The sequence below is a fragment of the Acipenser ruthenus genome, chromosome 40 (assembly GCF_902713425.1).
Source record: "Acipenser ruthenus chromosome 40, fAciRut3.2 maternal haplotype, whole genome shotgun sequence".
Lineage (NCBI taxonomy): Eukaryota > Metazoa > Chordata > Actinopteri > Acipenseriformes > Acipenseridae > Acipenser > Acipenser ruthenus.
In genome coordinates this window covers 2896246-2916174 of record NC_081228.1, presented here as the reverse complement: position 1 = coordinate 2916174, position 19929 = coordinate 2896246, and the positions used below count along the sequence as shown (strand labels likewise).

The 19929-nt window shown below is 42.2% G+C and overlaps 1 protein-coding gene across 3 annotated transcripts in view; it reads left to right on the top strand.

Moving 5' to 3' along the window:
* Window positions 1–19929, top strand: part of LOC117962903 (glutamate receptor ionotropic, kainate 4-like) — a 156663-nt gene that overhangs the window by 125277 nt on the left and 11457 nt on the right. For all 3 annotated transcript variants that reach the window (XM_059010081.1, XM_059010080.1, XM_059010082.1), the window contains 3 exons: window positions 5944–6051; window positions 9972–10175; window positions 16082–16195. In XM_059010081.1, coding sequence (XP_058866064.1) covers window positions 5944–6051; window positions 9972–10175; window positions 16082–16195 — 426 coding nt within the window. The remainder of the gene's footprint in view (window positions 1–5943; window positions 6052–9971; window positions 10176–16081; window positions 16196–19929) is intronic.

Genomic DNA, 19929 nt, shown 5'->3' with positions numbered 1-19929 from the left:
CAACGGGCCTGCCACAAACGAAACAGGCAATGGACAGTTTCATTAATTAATGCAGAATTTAAAAAATGACATCGATCACAGCAAAATGCTGACATTAAATCATTAGTATTCAAAAGAAACATCTTTAGTGTGGCATTGAAACAATTGTCTTACAACTATGAATGAGCGTTTAATGGTCATGCATGATTAGAATAGGAAAACATTACGTACCTATTGAAAAAAGCGGGCTGCATAGGTGGCTGACTGTATAAGGAACATTCTGCTCAAACATGCAATGCTTATACCAAGGTATACTGTAATCATTTCTTACTGTTACTGCTTCATTCCAAGTGATGCTGTTATTTTTCATAGCACGCGGAAACCATGAATGCATCTTTTGAGTGTATTTTAAATTAAGGGCATTTTTTGCTCTGTATTAATGTGTTATATTCTATTTAAGCAGAGAGGGACATCCAAAACAAAACACTGATTTTATTTAGATCAATATTTCCTTTTCATTTTGGCAGAATGTTTCACAAGGTTAAAGATCTGCATCAAACCGCGCAGTTTTAATTAATTGAAGAAAGTGCATGCACCCTTGCCAAGCTTTACAGATGTACTGTCCTGATTTTTGCCCGGGGCTTTGGAAAAGCCTGTTTATGAGGCTGCCTTGTCGCTCTGCTTGTCAGCAGCAGGTTTACTGTTCCATGGAGGACACCTCAACAGATCTATCCTCATTGATCCCTGAACCAATCCCATTGGCATGCAGTGGCTGCAGATGACTGCTTGTCAGATGGACTCTGCAGAGTAATTTAAAAAGGTCACGCTTTGAAAAGGAAGTCATTACCTTTACAGAAAAGTTTGAAAAGTCCTGTGGGATGCCATTATAATACTAGTGTATTAGCCTAATTATTTGCAGGCCACGGGCAATGGAAGCACTATGGAACAAGCACAGTGTTCTGGTTCCTGGTACAACAGCACACGGGTACCAGTATGGTACTGCCGCACCAAAGATTGAGGACAAGCAGGCCAACATAAGAACCAGTGTCCCTTCTGCTTCAAAACTTTGTGCTGAAGAAAAAGGCATGGTTTGAGGAGGTTCACTTTTCAGATTCTGAATGACTTGAGAAGGTATTCAGTCTAAAGGGGAATGACAGAGACACCTCGTCATCTTTAACAATCCCCATAAGCACTTACTGTAAAGTTAGGTTCACCAAAGGTTCAGTTGTTAGTGACTGAGTAAGATTATGCCTTACCTGGCTGGTGGTCTTAACGCTTGATTTCAGTGCTGCTTGAGAAACAGCAAGGTGCCTCGTGTGTCGCCTTTAAATGAGTGATGAGATGCTACCTGCATTGAGAGTGCCTCTGTGCTGCCTGATTGTGGAAGGCGTCACAGCTAAAGTGGATAGTCTAAAGCTTTGCAGGTTTTTCATTTAATGCCATGATTAAGACGTGCAGCAAACAGGGTAAGAATACAGAACAGTCTGCATCTCCTAACCTGTTATTTTAGATCAACTGACAGACTAAGAAGATGCAATTAATCTGGAAGGCTGTCTAAGCTGTTCTGCTTCGAAAGGTATGAGGTGCAGCCAATAACAAACTGAGGTGCAAGGATTGACCCATTAAACCATGCTGCGGTTTGAGGTGCTGGGATTAAACCAGTTTGAATCTTAGCTCGCTTTGCAGTATGAAGACAGGTGGTGTTTAAAGACGAAGGGGCCCAAACCCAAGTTCTACAAAGCAGATATGAATGTAGAATAATTTATGAGATGTTTTAGGAACCAAAACACCTTGCCTGCCTGTATGCACTCAACCAAAAAGGCATTCTCTTTCAGAGTTCTTTATGGCTCTATAAAGCGACTGTACTACACGGCTCATGTTTTTTTCCTTTGTTGTCTGTTTTGCGAGGCATGTACAAGATAAAAGAAGCACTGCAATGTTATGGATCATTTCAGTCTTTTTTTCTTTCCATTTTGTAAGGATCTGAGTTTCGGTCAGGCATGACATGTTCCAGGTTATCTTTTTTTGGGGCACTATTGTAATATTAAATACTTGTCCAGTGCCTCAAACTGGCTTCTGCACTGTCCCAAAAGCTCTTGATCGCCTTCAGCAAAGCCTTGCAGTTTCAAACAGACAATAACAGAAGGTTCTTAAAAATAAACGACTCCAGCAATTACTGTGTAGCAGCAAAAGGTCTTTCACTGAAGTATATTAAATTATGCAATTAACGCTTCGAATGTACTGAAATGTCAGGCATTGTCATAAATAAACGCTTTGACCTTTTTTATGACATTTAATTCCTCTCCTTCGGATTCCTAAATGATTTAATAAGGAGTGCTAAAACATCATAGCAAAAGGTCTACGTGAGTGATGAACTTGCAATGCGTGTGTGCAGCAGCACTGGAGATCAGGGGCACGCATTCCCTGCTCTGTTTACCTGCACAAGCATTGTTTAGTTTGCTTCCCTTAGATTTTTATAATGTTTGCATTAATATGTTATATGTGTGCTTTAGGTGTATTATACAGCTATGGCCACATGACCTAGAATTATGGGATTGAGACACCATATATATATATACTTAATTTAGACTTTCATTTAACATCATGTTATCAAAGAAATTATGGACAAAGTCTATCGGAAGCCATAATAGTTGTACAGTATTTCATGTTAGATTTTGAAATGTCACATTTTTCAGTTTTTGTCAGTTATTCGTTAAGTATATGGAAAACTACAAAGCGGTATGTGATTTAATGTGTTAACGTAACATTATTCAGCAGGTCTCATTCGACTTTGTGAAGCAAAATTAGCTCATTCTAGAGGGTGATGCAAAACTTTTGGCCAGAGCTGTTGATAGTTTTTAATAATTTTTCCTTGCCCTAACATGCACGAGTTACTTCATGCATGGTAGCTTGATTATGCTGAGCATTCAGTATTGAGTTTATTTGAACCCTCACCCATCCAACCCTAAAAGACTATGCAGCTTCCACAGAGCAAGGTGCTGTGTTAGAATTGCAGAGAGGGTTGCATTAAGCTTGTGTAGCTTCCTGAGCTTCTTTACCAGCTAACAGCTTAACCCTCCTTGAGGACTCTCCGGGTTTGCTGCAGCTAGACACGCACACACAGTCGCTAGTGCTTTGAGAAGACAGCCAGGAAAAACAGCCTCTGCAGAGAATCATCCTGTGAGCCGGCCTTCTTCCCACTGCTCAGAGCAGCACTGGCTTTGATTGAGAGCGTTAGAGAGAGAGAGAGAGAGAGAGAGAGAGAGAGAGAGAGAGAGAGAGAGAGAGAGAGAGTGAGAGAGTGGGTGTCAGCCAGAGGGATGAGGGCAAAAGAGTGGGAGGAAGGGCAAAGAAGGAAGGAGAAAAAAAGGGAGTAAAGCTTCATTTTGGACAGATTACCTTGAGGAAAGTGTTTGTCCTCAAACTCATCTGGCTGCTAAGCTATTATTACAACTTCATAAAACTCAAGCGCGGTACTTTCTTTTCTCAAGATGAGTGTCTGCAGGGTCCACGGGTGAAGTATCTAATAGGGGGTCTCTTTAAAAATGTACCACAGTAAATTTGCAGTTTTCCCATGCTCTGTAGTAATGCTATGCATTTACCATAGTTTGCCATGTTTTTATAAACGTTTTACCATGCTTACATATGCTTTACCGTGCTTTCACAATACTTTGACACTTTTACCATTACACTTTTCTATGATTTTACTATGGGAAACTTTTATAACAGGGTAGCTTTTACTGGCTGGAATCAGCACACCATGACTGTCTTTCTGGGACATTATGTCAAAACATGAAAAATAACAGAATACCTAGCGGCATTACCTAAGCGAGTAGCAAACACAACGACACACACGCACGCACGCACGCACGCACACACACACAACCAATATATGGAATCCCTGCCTTCCACACTATAGTTTGATGAATGTATTAGTCACTAACGCATTTCTGCTGCAGCGTGTATGGATGTATTGTGCAGATCATCCAAGCGTGTTCGCTAACCTTTAGCTGAAAAGAAGGGTTTTGTCTTTAAGGGAACAGTGCTCTGCTGAGGCTCGTTAGGAAACACTTTCTGTGAGGCTTGGCCTTTAAGATGAAAAAAGGAAAGCACTCAAAGGCGTCTTCACCTCACAAGAGTACCGTATAAGCGCAGGGCTAATTTTATACTGTAGGTGTTGTGAGGGCTGGGTGGGGAGGTAGATTCACATCAGGCCATTCGGGAGAGCGCTGGTATGCTCAAGGCCAAGGGGCAGAGGATAACGAGTGAGTCCCTGTGCTGCAGTGTTTCTGGAGGGTTAGGGGTTTCAGGGTGGATGCGCTACCATGGATGGGTGGAGGGGCTACCATGGGTGGGTAGTGGGGGGATGTTTTTAAGAGTTTTGTTCACTTGTCACTGCTGTTCACTTGTGATGTTCCCTAGGCTCATGGGTAAGAAACGTATGTCTGTTTGTTGACTACAGGATTGTAATATATGAATAATACCACACTCACTCATTGTATCGCTGTCAGACACAAGAGTCTGGGAATAGCAAGGGTGTTTAAATAGTGAAGGACCAGTACATCATAAAGCATAGTACAGTTTACTATCAGCATGACCTTAACCTTGAGTCAAGTGAATTTGTGAATTACTGTAGATGCACTCTGTTCAATGGGGAACTTGAAACCCCAAAACCCCAAAAGTTTTAGAGAGAGTTAAAAGTTTGCTCTCAGTTTTCAAAGCACCATTGAGCCTAAGAGTTTAAATTATTATTTTTTTTTTAATTATGTCCAACAATTTCATTAAAATGTTAATTAAAAAAAAATTATCTTGGCTGTGATTGCCAGAATTTACCTTTTAATGCACATTTGTATTGTCTGTGCTGTGAAGTTTGCTTGGAAGAAGAAGAAAAAAAAAATCTTCATCATAACTGGCATTTTAAAATGCCAGTTTTGCAAACTGGGCTGTCAGTTACCTAAATGCTATAGCATTAGCCTGATTCAGCTGAGCTGCCCTCCCTTCCACCGAAACAAAGGCAGCAAAACATCTGAGTTAATTATGTTTTCATTGAAATTAGCGTGTGTACCTGGAGAAACAATGTATTAAATTGACACATTAGGGAACATAGTGGAGCAGCGTGTTTGATTCATGCCTGTGATTGCTCCGCGGCAACTGCGTATCATTATGGGATGCTTATTTACGAATTGTTACCAAGATATAGATGTGTTCTAGAAAGGGAGCAACAAAACAAATGCACCCACTCTAACTGAGCAATGCCGTCAACAACCGATTCAAATTAGCCAGACGATGAAGTGCAATACAAATTACAAACCACTTTATAAATATTTTATTTGAAAGAAAGGGGGTTTGTATGTGTTTTGGAATGGGGCCAACCAAGTTGCATTAATGGTAATGAATGAAAATGCACAGTTCCTAGACTTGGAATGTAATTAACTAAATTACGCCATTATGTTTGATGTGACTAAACGAGGGCCCAGCAGCTAGCAATTCGTTAAATGAAATTATTGGTAACTTTCAAACCACAAGAACCACAAGATAGAAGACATACACTCTGGTTCGGTTCCTTCCCGTGGTTTAAGCTAATAAAATAAATCCATAAATCTTTTTTCAACTTGTTGTGTACAAGTTTTCTCTACGGCAGTGCAGTTGTTATCCGAGATACCGCTCTGCTGGTCTGTTTTTCTTTGGTATGATTTCTGATTCTCCTTCTGCAGCTCCAGTTTCCAATGGGATTCTGAAGGATCTGTGCACACACTGTAATTGTAGTGTTACATAGTCTTTATGGAGTTGTTACTACCCCACATAGTGTCCAATTCAATTCACTGGCGGTTGAACCAGTGTGAACTCTCCTGGAGCCAGTTTAGTAGTGTCATAGTTATGCTGGCTCCATGTCTTCATGTCAAGGCAGCCTGTGTCCAGTAGCTCTTTGTCAGCTCTTTCTTTCCCCTTGCTGTTCCCTTGCAGATCGGACAGTGGCATTCAGAAGAGGGTCTGACCATGGAGAAGAAGCTGCACACCCTCAACGTCTCGGACACCTTGTTCAACACCACCCTCATCATCACCACCATTCTAGTGAGTTGGGCTTCTTACATGGATCCTTCCCATATGCAAAACACACCACAAGCACACAGGCAGGGCAACTCCAGACCTGAGAGCCAGTCTGCCCCAGGTTTAACACCTAGAATGAAACGATGAACAGCTTTTCAATCAAACTGCTTCTATTAAACCAGGGGTGTCCGATCGCGGCCCTGGAGGGCCATTCCACGCCAGGTTTAAAATGAGATCATGAACTACTTCAGGGTCTGGATGGAGGCTTAATTGATTCAATAGAACAATTTAGAACAGGGTTGGGGCAAAGACCAGGAGTGGACGAGCCCACCCTGTCCACCCCTGAATTAAACAATTAAGGACATGGTTGGAACAAAGACCTGGACTGGAGTAGCCCTTTTTATTTAATGCGAAAAACACATTTGAAGATTCTGATTATTATAATTGTTTTGCAGCACACAGAAGGCACTGAAACAAAAATGAATATACTAAACAAGCCCATACTACCCATTCTCTGCTCCTTATTTACATGGGATAAGACATCATATACTCACTTTTTGCCAACCCCAGAGGATAAGAAAAAACATTTGAACTTTAGTTGCCATGCATTCGGTGCTGTGCTTTTTAAACCTCTCTCTCTCTCTCTGTCTTTTGAAATGGCTCAGGAGGTGTTGCTATAGCTGTGAGCAGCTCGGTGTCTCACGGGTTGCTGCTAAAGCAATGGCATTGAAGAAGTACAGTCGCTGGGGGAGACGGATGTCTTTTTCAAAAGATACAAACTGCAGCAATTCCAGGGCCAGTCTCTGTAACACTGTCTCGCATGAAGAATGACGAGCTGGGAACTGGAACCAGCCTCAATTACGCCAGGGGCTCAAGCGCTTTTTTCTAACCTTCCTTAATCAATTGTAGGATGCTGCCAGGAGAAAAAAAGGGGCTAGTCTAAACTTTTTGCTGCCAAGCTAAATAGAATGTGGCAACACTTTTCATTTAGTGTCCCTGATTACTGTATGTTTGCATAGCAGATACTTAGTAAATACATGTGTACTTACATATAATTACTATGTTATTATGCATAGTTACAATGTACTTAATGTGTAAATCTTTTTGCACACTATAACCCTAATCTTAAAGAGTAAGTAGCGGGGTTCCAAAAAATATAGCGTTGCACGTCCCCACGTGTTGTTACAACTGTTAAAATAACGTACCTGTGATTTTTCTTTTCATTGTTAACATCCTGAAAACTTTTTACACTTATAACTTTAAAGTCTGTTTCAAAGCTCTTTTCATTTTGAGTTTTAAGTGTAAATAGATGTAAAGAAAAGAAAAATGACAGGTGCATTATTTAAATAGTTGTAGCAAAACCTGGGGACGTATAACGCTATATTTTTACTCTTTAACCCTAACTCTATACCTAACCTTAACCCTAATCCTAATCTTAACCCTTTTCTGATACAATTGTGTACTTGCATATATCATGCAAAAAATGTACACATTAAGTACATTGTAACTATGCATAATAACATTGTAATTATGTGTAGGTACATGTGTATTTACTATGTAATGACTATGTAAATACACAGTAATTAGAGACACAATGTAAAGTGTTATCTAGAATGCTACCTGCTGTGGAGCCTATATGACTCAATTCAAATTTTTAAGAATTTTACACCTGAGTAATACTAAATCATTCCTACAACCTAAGAAAACAATTATAAGATACAGACTGCAGACGCAATAGGCAAGACAAGATACTTCCCAACAAACAAACAAAGCCATTCCCCCTCATGACATGAAAGAGGCATTGTATTTTTTTACAATCCCTGAATGATGAGCTCCTGCACCACTGGTAGATTAGGAGAGACAGTAACAGGATGAGAAGTACTGCACAGTATAGGTGTCTACGCTTTAGACACATGGGAGGATGGAAGGGCAGCCTTGGAATCTGGATGCTGACACCTGCTAACTTTCACAGCTTTCACGCAGTGAAAAATTATTTTTTTTTATCCACAGCAGCGTCCCAAAGTTGCAAACGTATTTCATAATCCCCAAGGCATGGTTACAAAAAGCAGCGAGTAGAGTGTATGTGTGTAGCATAGCAAAGCCAATTCACTTGACCTGGACAAAGATGTCTTTATTCCCCACTTATAAACTGTTCTGCCATCCGAGACTGTGCCAGTGGGAGAGCTCCGGGATGAGCGCATTGCCATCATGCAGATGTGCTCCTGGAGTTTCTTATGCTTCAGTGTAGTTGAGGTTATGCAGGTTCGTGTGTTTCATGTTGCACAGCCATAGGATGCTGTATTTCATGCATAGGAAACTACAACATGCATAGGCAAGGCAGGTGAGTGGTTGTCATCTAAGAGGGTTGCAAGCAAGTTTTGTTTAGAGCGTTGTCCCATTATGACTGTAGCGGGTTGCATATTGAGTATGTGCATGGTACCCTTGTTTTAGAGGTTTCTTTTTTTTTTGTCTCAAAGCGCTGTTTCGTCTAAGAGAGAAAAACAGTTCATTAAAAAAATGAATTCCTCCAAATACTATTTTAAGTTGATCTTTGTTCCAGCCCTGTTCTAAATTGTTTAATGGAACTTATTAACCCTCTATCCCGACCCTGAAGTAGCTCATTATCAAATTGCACCTGTTAAACCTGGACTTAATCAGTCAGCGTATTTATATATATATATATATATATATATATATATATATATATATATATATATATATATATATATATATATATATATATATACTGTATATATATATATATATATGTCCCTAAGCAAATATGCTGACTGATCAAGAGCACATGGGAATGAGATATCTCTGCAATACTCTAACTCCACCATGGGGTTGCAGAGTGACACTGAGATCTGGACTGACAGCAGATTCTTTCCAGTGCTCTGTGTAGGAGAGGTGGTCATCACCAAGCAAGCTCCCAGTGAGCTCATGAAGGGAATGCTTCCCCCTGCACAGCTTTCAGAGTGACTCGCAGCTACAGAGAGAGAGAGAGAGAGAGAGAGAGAGAGAGAGAAACATGTGCACAGAACCAGTCACTGTCTCTTCCACTCGTCAGTCAAGAACCAAACACAGACAGCCCAGCACTACACTTAACATTTAATCAACTCCAGCTGTCTGGTGTTTCAGAGGGTTTTGGTTTATGGCAGGAGAGGCAGGCCAGTTAATTGAGTCAGATTACAGCATGTCTTCAGATTATCATTTTTTTTTTTTTTGTTGGCCACAGCTGTTTTCAATCGCAATCAAAACGGTTTGTCCAAAACGTCACAAGAGCAAGACGTGTAAGAATTGATAAGTTGGGATAAGCATGCTGTGTACCGGAGTGCACAGCACAGCCTCCGTTCCTCTCTTCTGATTTGCAGTCATAGCGCAGTTAAACTGCAGGCTGCTCTCTGCATTTATTCCAATGCAACTTCACCTCTACTGATCTGTAGACACTGCACTGTTGACCTGTACAGTAAAACTTCTATCATCTGCACTTTGATTATTTAAAAACATGTTAGAACTGCCCCCTTGGTTACCCGTCTTGAGTGCTGTGCTCTTCTACCCTTATAAAAGTTTCCCATAGTAACACACTAGCAAAGTGAGAGAAAGCATAGCAAAAGCATGGTTTAGCTTAGGTAAGCACTGTAAAGCCCAGTGAGGTAAGCACATTAAAAAACATGGCTAACCATGGTAGACTATGACTATGATAAATGCATCATATAACCATGGGAAAATGTGGGGAAAACTGCAAAATTCCAGTGCAAAAATACCATGGTAAAGTTTTCTAAGGTTCCTTGATCGGGAAAGTCCTATCCCTATGCCTAGTTTCTCGGTTGTAATTTCATTGAGTAATTCCACGCCCTGGTCCTGGTGGGTGTGGATCACACCGGTTTCACTCGGTGGTCTGTGAATGGAGGGGGTGTAAACGCATGCCAGTTCTGTTGCAGGAGAACCCGTACGTGATGCTGAGGCCCAAGCACCAGGAGCTGGAGGGAAACGAGAGGTACGAGGGCTTCTGCGTAGACATGCTGAAGGAGCTGGCAGACATCCTCAAGTTCAACTACAAGATCCAGCTGGTGGGGGACGGGGTGTACGGTGTGTCAGAGGCCAACGGAAGCTGGACCGGCATGGTGGGGGAGCTCATCTCACGGGTCAGTACGCTGCCATCCCGCTAGCAACCAGACCGCTCCCCTTTCTCAAGTTTGCTGCATGGTGTCCACTGTACTGGACAATCAATGAAGTCATCCAGACAGTGGGTTTTATTTCAGAACTCTCTTAGAGTGATGTTAGTAAGATATGCTTGGATACTCATCTTCATGCTAATCATCTTCTGGTATCGTTCACTTTTTAAAATCATTAAATGATGGGTGGGATGTATTTATTAATAGGGTTAACAGCTTCAGACATTGTGTACTGTAGTCCAGGAATAAATCAAATCTGGCTAAACAACCTTGTCTCGTTTCACAGCCCCTCAGTATCATGGATTTGGACTGTCTTACCTAAGGAAAAAAATCACAGTCTGTGAAACCAGCCGACATTGTACTTTTCTACAAGGGGTGGGGGGTCCCTTTAAAAGCTACGTCCAGGACTGCAAATTAACCACATTACAAAGGGACGAAAGCACTTGTGTTCTACATTTGCACACAGTTACACTCCTAATTCATTTCAATTAGAGTCTCTCATTGCACAATGGGAGAACACATTCCTAGGGTGTAAATTAGGAACATTTTAAGTCCCTGGGTTCCCCTGTGTTCTTCTGGAGCATTGCAAAATAAAACCTGCGTCATCCATGGGAAATGTATTCCGTACCTACTGGTGGCTCCTGATGGCACTGATTGCATTTCCTCTTCCTGTGGATTGGAAGCAGTCAAGAGAAACTAACTGGTGGCAGAACCTGATGAATCAGGGCAAGGAGGGGAAAGTGTGACTAGACCACTGCTCATTATTATTAATGTGCTGGTGATGACAGCGCTGGAGAGCTGAGAATGGAGTGTGCAGACTAGTGCTCATTATTATTAATGTGCTGGTGATGACAGCGCTGGAGAGCTGAGAGTGGAGTGTTTAGACTAGTGCTCATTATTATTAATGTGCTGGTGATGACAGCGCTGGAGAGCTGAGAGTGGAGTGTTTAGACTAGTGCTCATTATTATTAATGTGCTGGTAATGACAGCGCTGCAGAGCTGAGAATGGAGTGTTTAGACTAGTGCTCATTATTATTAATGTGCTGGTAATGACAGCGCTGGAGAGCTGAGAGTGGAGTGTTTAGACTAGTGCTCATTATTATTAAGGTACAATGTAATGACAGCGCTGCAGAGCTGAGAATGGAGTGTTTAGACTAGTGCTCATTATTATTAAGGTGCTGGTAATGACAGCGCAGGAGCAAATAAGGAGTTTTTCTTTTTTTTTTTTAGTCCTACTACTATAGTACATTCAGAAGTTACAAATCATTCCTGTCAATAAGGGCCAGGGATCTGAGTGCCAGCTTATTAAATAATGGGAGCTGTGTGCTGCAATCTTAAAGATCGTAAGTCCCATACAAAGAACCCACTGCTGGAGCCAGTCCATCAGGTTCATCTTTAGAGCTGGCAATGCGTCCTTGGAGCCCTGTCAATTGGGAACACTCAGCACTGATAAAACCTATGAAAGTAAGCGTGCCTAATTAAAGTCCTTTATAAAGTATTCAACTGGAGGCTTTGGGGAGAACCAGCTGAGACCAGGCTTAGCAGATACAGTGCTGTAAGCGGTGCACTGCTAAAGCAATATAGCTTAGGTCAGCATCTGAGGCTGAGGTTGCTGCCATAGCGTTCTATAGATTTAGAGTTGAGTCAGCACATGTGAATAATTTAGTCGAGCCGTGGACAGGCGGATTGAAGGATGCCTGGCCTGCGTCGGGGTCCGGGTGTATATATTATTTAGAAGTGTCAGTGACTGGTCGGCCTGTAGTTGGGTTTGGTCCCATGTCAGTACAAGGTTTAGATTAGCCATTGATTGACCTGCACGTTGCTGGTTGCAAGGGGATGATAAATCATTGGAATCAGATATCGACCGGCGAGCCTCCTGCCTCTCTGTCACTGCTGGGCTTTATAAACTGCAATTAAATTTGCCGCTGATGCACAACAGGAGCCTGGTGGCGTGGCCTCCCGCGTGGTTAGTGTAACACTTTGGAAGTCAGTTAAATGACCTTTTCAATTCGGTCAAATTTGTTCAGAACAGTTTCTGAGGATCACGCTGTGGTCCATGCTGGGCTTAGATACATTCAGATCTTGGCGTATATATTTTAACCCTTCGTATCCTAGATACACCTGTTGGTGTACCTAGTTTCATATATATGAGCTAGCCCTAGAAACCTCACTGTTTTTGCTATGCACTTTACATGCTTTAGATGAGTAGCCATGGTGATTGCCATGTTAATATGTGATCCCTGCTTTCACATGGCAATCCTACTGCTCTGTGCTTTGCTACGCTTTCCTGTTTGTAGAAAGGAGGTTATTTTATGGTACTACAGTAATTAACCTCGTCTGTTGTTTGTGAGCCCTTTGGTATTTCCACAGTCCTGCAGGTGAACCTATCACCGGAGTAAATGCTTTGTGAACCGTGATATAAAACCCTTTACATATATTTAAAAGAGCAAGCATACAGAGCTGTTACGCTTGATAAAGCACCACTTCATGCTCACCGCTATCCATTTTTGGTTCTGTAAATAGTCGGAATCGGTTTGAGCCTTTCTATAAAGTGCCTCTTTGGGGAGGTGTTTGCAGAGACGGTTAAAAAAAATAAAATAAAAGTGTGTTATCTGTCTTAATTTACTGAGCTAATAGAGGGAAAAAACCATTAAATAAAAAGGATTGCCTTGTCTTATTATTGTGACAATTTGTTTCTGTTAGGACTGTTCTTTCACTCGACCTTGAAAAGCTAAGTTCCTGATGGCTGAGCACTCCTGCTCTTGTCTCCCTTCCACCAGTTTTCTTTGGATCCCCCTCTCATCCAGCTTCCACCCTCCAGGCAGGGAATGGGGAAGGGAATTAGTAACAGTCTTCATGCATCTGGCTTTCTCTCCAATTGAAAAGATTTATACCATGATAAACGCACAATAAAAAGAAGCCGAGCATGGTGAAAGCAGAACGCAGACACGTTTAAACACAGGTGAGAATTGAACTAGTAAATCACAGATAGATACAAAAAAAAATGATGCGTGGGAATACGTGAAACTGCAAAATTGCTTTGTAACACGATATGTACTTTTCACAATCGCAAGGACGATCAACTCTTGTGTTCCAGTTCGTCATTTAAATGCAAAGAGACAGGGCCACAGGAACAAGGGTTGTTTATGTTCTTGGGCATCCCGTAAGGTGGAGAATCGGGCACAGCGTTTTTCTTGTTAAGATATTCGGATGGACTGAGATCCAGCTCTAGTGTTTATCCTGATGTCCAGCCTTCAAGAGGGGTCAGAGGATCTGAGATCTCCTCGCAAGTCACCCATCGAAGCTACCAAAGCTGCTTGGCTTTCTGAAGAAATTCAATGGGGGAAAAAAGACACTTTTCAATCAGTGCATCAGAAGGGCTTCTTGTGTGCGGCTCACACTGAAACTAGAGGCTATCTTCTTATACTAACTAACCAATGATGACTCCCTTGAAAAACTAGCATTTCAGACTCGGCTTTGGCTTTGCCTTTAGAAGTAGTTGCAGCTCACAAAAAAAAAGAAAGTCCTTCAATCTTCTCTGTCGAGCATTTCCATTTGCTGTAGATGCCTCCTCTAATGGGCAAGTGAAATTGCCTGACCTCAGCACCACGTTCTGGACCCTCAGCTAATGCCCTATCCTTGCACTATTGCACTACTAATATGTCATTGTAGATATAAACATGTAATCCTAACTTATTCACATTATATGAATCTTGCATTGTAACCCTGTACTGCGCTGTAACACCTGTCGCCTTGGATAAAGGCGTCTGCCAAATAAATAAATAAATAAATAATACATTGGATAACATTGGTTGGCTGCCCCAGGGACAGGCTGCTAATAAAGGAGTTGATTTAGCAGTATTTTGAAGAGTTTTTGCTTGGAGTATGATTAGGGTGACATTGACGTTCTGCCATTGGGTGAGGGGTGGGTGCCATGTGTGTGTTCTTTGTTTGTTTGCTATTATTCTAATTGTCTCTGCAGGTTCGTGGGCATTGGGGAATTCCTGTCTTGTTCTGGTTAGCTGCTCTGGGACCAGCCCAAAACAGAACTTGCCTCCCAGCATGTTACTACACCACAATCACGCTACAATATTTAAAACGTTTATCCGCAAGGCGCCTTCGCGTGCAGTGTATAACTGAAGGTGTTCTCATGGTATTTCAGCAGTCGTGTTTGACAGTCTGTCAGGCACACTGCCAGCCGTGGAGGGGAGTCCTGTTTGGCATAGCAGAACAGGCCCTGTCTCAGCGGACTGCTTGGTTTATATACCACTGATAAGCGCGTGTCAAGGAAAACAACAACACAACAAACCCATGTACTGGGAATGGAAGTACCGGGGGAAATTGACTTCTATTATAAAGTAAATCTCTACCGCTACCGCCCTGCTGGAGGGCTCTTAAGCCTCTTCAGGGACCGGCACTCAAACAATGCTAGTTCATGTTGGAGTGATTGCTTTTTCTATTGTAGAATAACTTCTGTCTCTCAAGTTTGCCGCTTTTTGGAAGCTGGATAATTGTTTTATTATTATTATTGTTAACCCCATTGCCGTCACCTATTTTACAGCTTGTGCGGTCTTTGTTTTTAGTCAAGCCTAGTCAAGTTGGTACAGTTCAAATGTACTTGCTTTTGAGTCCTGGTTATCTTTCCTAACTTTCCGTAATGCTGCAGTTTCCTGAGTTTTTCCTCGCTTATACTGTGCCTTTACCGTACTTTACCGCACTTTACCTTGCTTGTCTTTGATTTTGCATGCTTTCACTTTACTTTTTGCTTGGTTTTACTGTGGTCAAGGCATTTGGTTTTTAGTGTTTACTGCAGAATCCTAATGAAATACTGTAAATCAAGACATTTTCACTAACTCCGCGTTTATTGCAAATCACAAAACTGCAGCAAAATTAGCATAATTCATGCCACGAATTTATATACAGTATCTGTATACTTTATATACTCAAAGATTTGTTGCCGTAAATATGTGCATGGACGGAAAATTAAATTTCCTGTTTTACAGTATGCAAAAAAAAAAAAAAAAGATTTTTGAAAATCTTTGTGTTAGACGTTACTTTAAACTGTGGCCACCTGCCCTAACTGCTGAGCCACCTGCTCTGCATCACTGCACAAGATGAAGCTCGCTACGCTCCCTGTGGTTCTGTTCTCGTGGCACTGCAGCCCGCTCTCCTGTTGTATTGAGATGGGCCAATAGGTGGCCCAGAGCAGGTCAGTAACAATGTTTCCCTTCATTTAACTGTGAGACGTGTATAATGTGGGTTGCACCCCGGCTTACCTGCACCGTCATGAGAACAGATACAATTCCCTTCTTCACTGCAGACGGGGCCCGATGATATGGCAGCTTTGATCGCCACTTGTTCTAATGTTGCAGTTTGTTTTATTTAGATGCTGGATTAATCGATTTGCTTAGAAGAGCAAACCACGTGAAATGAGAAGTCACGGGAATACAATGGAAGACCCATTGATAAAAAGTTGTGTAGCCCTTTCGGTCCTGAATTATTATTGTCGAGCTGAAGAATACAGGACACATTTATAAATTTTTATGCTTATATTTATACACTATGGTTCCAGTGTGATTAATTACTTAATGTGGTGATATATTTAATACTCTAGGTATGGGTTGTCTCTCTCTGTGACGCACTGATGAAGGCCTGTGGCTGTGACATGTTCGCTTTAACCAGGAATTGTGTCTGTTTTTGTATTCAGCTCTTGTTTTGAATTTTACCTTCGAAATTAGTTTTTGTAAATAACACATGAAAGCAGGATTGCTGATGTTCGGTGCGTGCTTGGCATTGTTCGACTGTATATGTTGATCTCTTGTGCCTTTTGCACCCCCCAAATAAACTGTACATTCTATTTCTTTTACCTGTTTCAGAAAGCAGACCTGGCTGTGGCAGGCCTGACAATCACCGCTGAGAGGGAGAAGGTGATCGACTTCTCCAAGCCCTTCATGACTCTGGGGATCAGCATCATGTACAGAATGCACTTGGTAGGTGGAGGCAAAGCGAAGCTGCTCAAACTGTGCAAAATCAGGAGTCAGGACACTACTGGCTTGGCCCTGTTCATTCCACTCATAAAATTGCTTGTCTAAGACTTCATTTCCCAGACAGCTGTGGGATCGATAGCAGCAGCATGATGTTTATTATTGTGATATCCCGCTCCCCGGCGAGGAGAGCAATCGGGAGTGGAGTTTCGAGGATGGGGGAGAGAAAAAGAGAGAACTCTTTCATTCTCAGGACTTGCAGCAGCCACAGACCAGACGAGAAGGAAAAATGTAATTTTCACATTGCTAAAAATAGTGCCGTAGTGACACGTGTTAAACGCGAGGGCAGATTGGGTTTGTCAGAATAACTGCGCCCTCATAAATAAGTGGATTTCCGGAGATATTGCAGAAGTTAATCATTGAAATGAAAGCCACACAGTACTTGTGAAACTCAGCTTTAAACTGTTCTTCTTTCCTTCAGACAAACAGTGTCATAGTTTTTAAGAGCCCACCCAAAGCTTCTCTCCTCTAGATACCCCAGCATTGGCAGTGTCTCAATTGGCATGGAAGCAATCATTATTCTTGTGTGCTCTTCAGTTATTTAAGGAAATTCTAACACCAGTGAATGTTTGTCCTGAATGTTTGGTGATACTCTCTCTGCCAGATCTTATTGCTGGGACAGTAACAGATCCAGCCCCAGGAATGGAGTGCGGTGTGGATGGTCGATAGAGTGGAGTGAGGGTGTAGAATAGGGTGGGAGTTGGGAAGGCTGTGGGGAAGAAGGGGGAGCATAGGGTGAGAGGTTGGACATGGGGGTTTTAAGGACGGGAGGGTGGTAGGGGAGTAAGGTGGTAGGGGAGGAAGCAGTTGGTTCTGGTCTCTCCCTCTACCTCTTTTAGCCTCTTCTCCTTCTCTCATGCTCCTTAAAAGCAATTATACCCTCAGGCACTTTCACTTGGCAGCCCCCGCAAAAACAGTGGTATCATTTTTATTTATTTTTTTTTATACTTGACTTGTTCAGGTTTAATCCAATATTGATTTGTGGTGCCTTGATCTTGGTGCAGCTCTCGTTGTTTCTGACTGAATGAAAATTGAATTTTCAGTGCGATCGATAGCAAATCAGAATAGCAAAAATCAGGGCTTGTTTTTAGTTTTTCGTCTATTAGACCCCCCACCTCCCTGCCCCTTCTCCGTGAGTCTGGAACAGTAATCAGTGATGTGTTCCTCAGCTTCTTAGGAGCTGTTCTCCTGTCTGCAAATCGGACCTAACAGACAGTGCCTCTTCAATAGAGAAAGGAGGTCTTGATGAAATCTAGGCAGGATGTACTGTAGTGACCCCATTGGCATCCTTATGCTAATCATGTGCAGTCATCCACAACTCTGAAACACTCATTTGGAAATACTAAAAGACACTGTTAGCACTTTACATGAAGTGTCTCTGATTACTGTGTAGTTACATAGTAGTTACTGAGTGTTTTGGGATTATGTTAGGGTAAGGGTTATATCATGCAAAAAGATAGACAGTCATTAGAGACACTTCATGCAAAGTGTTACCCAGAATCCTCATAAATTCCCTGTCAGTGTCATTGAATTCATTAAGTTTCCTTTTGCATTTCTGATCACGCACGGTATAAAGAGCACCGAACAGGGAACTGCGTTGATAAAAAGACGAGCCACTAACAGATCTGGACTTGGATCCATTTCTATTCTGTTTCTGTTTAAAGGGATCCAGATGCATTTCCCAGCTAACAGTGAACCGAATCAGGTCCGAAGTGCATCTCAGTCTGTAACAAACAATGAAATCAAATAAGTGAGCATGCCAAGTAGCTTTACACCAGACAAGTTTCCCCTAGAAAAGCACAGCAAAGTGTAATAAAGCAAAGTCTAGTCAAAGCATAGGTAAGCATAATAAAAAAATAGCAAGGTATGGTAAAGCATATTAACAAATATGACAAACCAGGGTAAACTATGATTCATGCATAATACTGTCTAACCATGGGGAAAGCATATAGTAGATCAAGTTATACAACTGTATTCAGAATGCAGAGTGTTGTGTCACATCCTCATTTTACAGTATATATGCTGATGAAGTACACCTATATATATGTAAAGCATCATATTTCTTTTATCCTGGGCATTGCCATGTTTCAGAATTGATTTGACTGCTTCTGTTCGTGGTTCTAATCCTGTGATTTGCATCTCACTGCTGAGGATCTCATGATTGGCTGTTTAAAGTTCTAGATCCTTACAGTAACCCAGAAGCCTGGCTGTACTGTTACATGCGTGACAGAAGAGGTGGTGTCAAAGCAGCAGATAAAGCTAATCAGTCATTCGGATATTGGTGACAGCTCATCTGCCATGTGATGCACGTCAGTCAGTGTGATTGAAGGCTTGACTGCCTGTCGGCTGCAAACAGCAGGCAGATCTAATCAAGCTTTCAACCCAGAGGAACTGATGCGTCTCGCCATTTAAATGGCACAACCTGTTCACCTGAGAGGGATTCGTTTTCCTGATGACGACTGAGCTCAGAAACAAAACAGGAAAACAATCACAGCTCCACGTGAGCCAGTACGTAAAATAAGAAGGTTGTAAAGAAGACTGCAGGAGCTGAAGTAATGTCTTTATTGTGCAGGGAGATGCTGACACCCACCACGACCGAAGTCTGGCATAGTTTTAAATGTCTTAAACAGTGCAAGAAGTGCCATTGCTAGTGTGTTGTAGTCAATACACAACATTCCTGTGCATTTCCAAGTAATCCCAGCACACCTCTGGGGAGTGCAGTGTGCAAGTGGATACCGGAATGCAGTGTGCAAGTGGATACCAGAATGAGAAATATGTACGTCTGCAGCCGGATTTATGCATAGACATGCAAACCTCAATAAGCAGGATTAGCGGAGATCTGCAGGGATTCAGGACTAGTGTAAATGATCCTGACGATCATCAGTCACAATCCGTGTTCCTTATATCCCCCGGCACAATCACTTACACGTAGAAATACAAATACAAAATAGGTACAAGGCTATTCATCGCAACCTCAAGCTGTGGTGCTCTTATATCTGATGATGAATAAAATCCACTCCTTGCTTTTAGTTCCACAAGCTTAAATCAAGCCTCTTTAAACCCTCCACTTATTCCAAGAATCTTCTCCTTTCCATTACAATCTCCGCTAGGAGCCGGCTCTCCACTCCACCTCCTGATAAAACTCTTAGAACAGTCTCCGCTAGGAGCCGGCTCTCCACTCCACCTCCTGATAAAACTCTTCGAACAGTCTCCGCTAGGAGCCGGCTCTCCACTCCACCTCCTGATAAAACTCTTCGAACAGTCTCCGCTAGGAGGCGGCTCTCCACTCCACCTCCTGATAAAACTCTTAGAACAGTCTCCGCTAGGAGCCGGCTCTCCACTCCACCTCCTGATAAAACTCTTCGAACAGTCTCCGCTAGGAGCCGGCTCTCCACTCCACCTCCTGATAAAACTCTTCGAACAGTCTCCGCTAGGAGCCGGCTCTCCACTCCACCTCCTGATAAAACTCTTCGAACAGTCTCCGCTAGGAGCCGGCTCTCCACTCCACCTCCTGATAAAACTCTTCGAACAGTCTCCGCTAGGAGCCGGCTCTCCACTCCACCTCCTGAAAAAACTCTTAGAACAGTCTCCGCTAGGAGCCGGCTCTCCACTCCACCTCCTGATAAAACTCTTAGAACAGTCTCCGCTAGGAGCCGGCTCTCCACTCCACCTCCTGATAA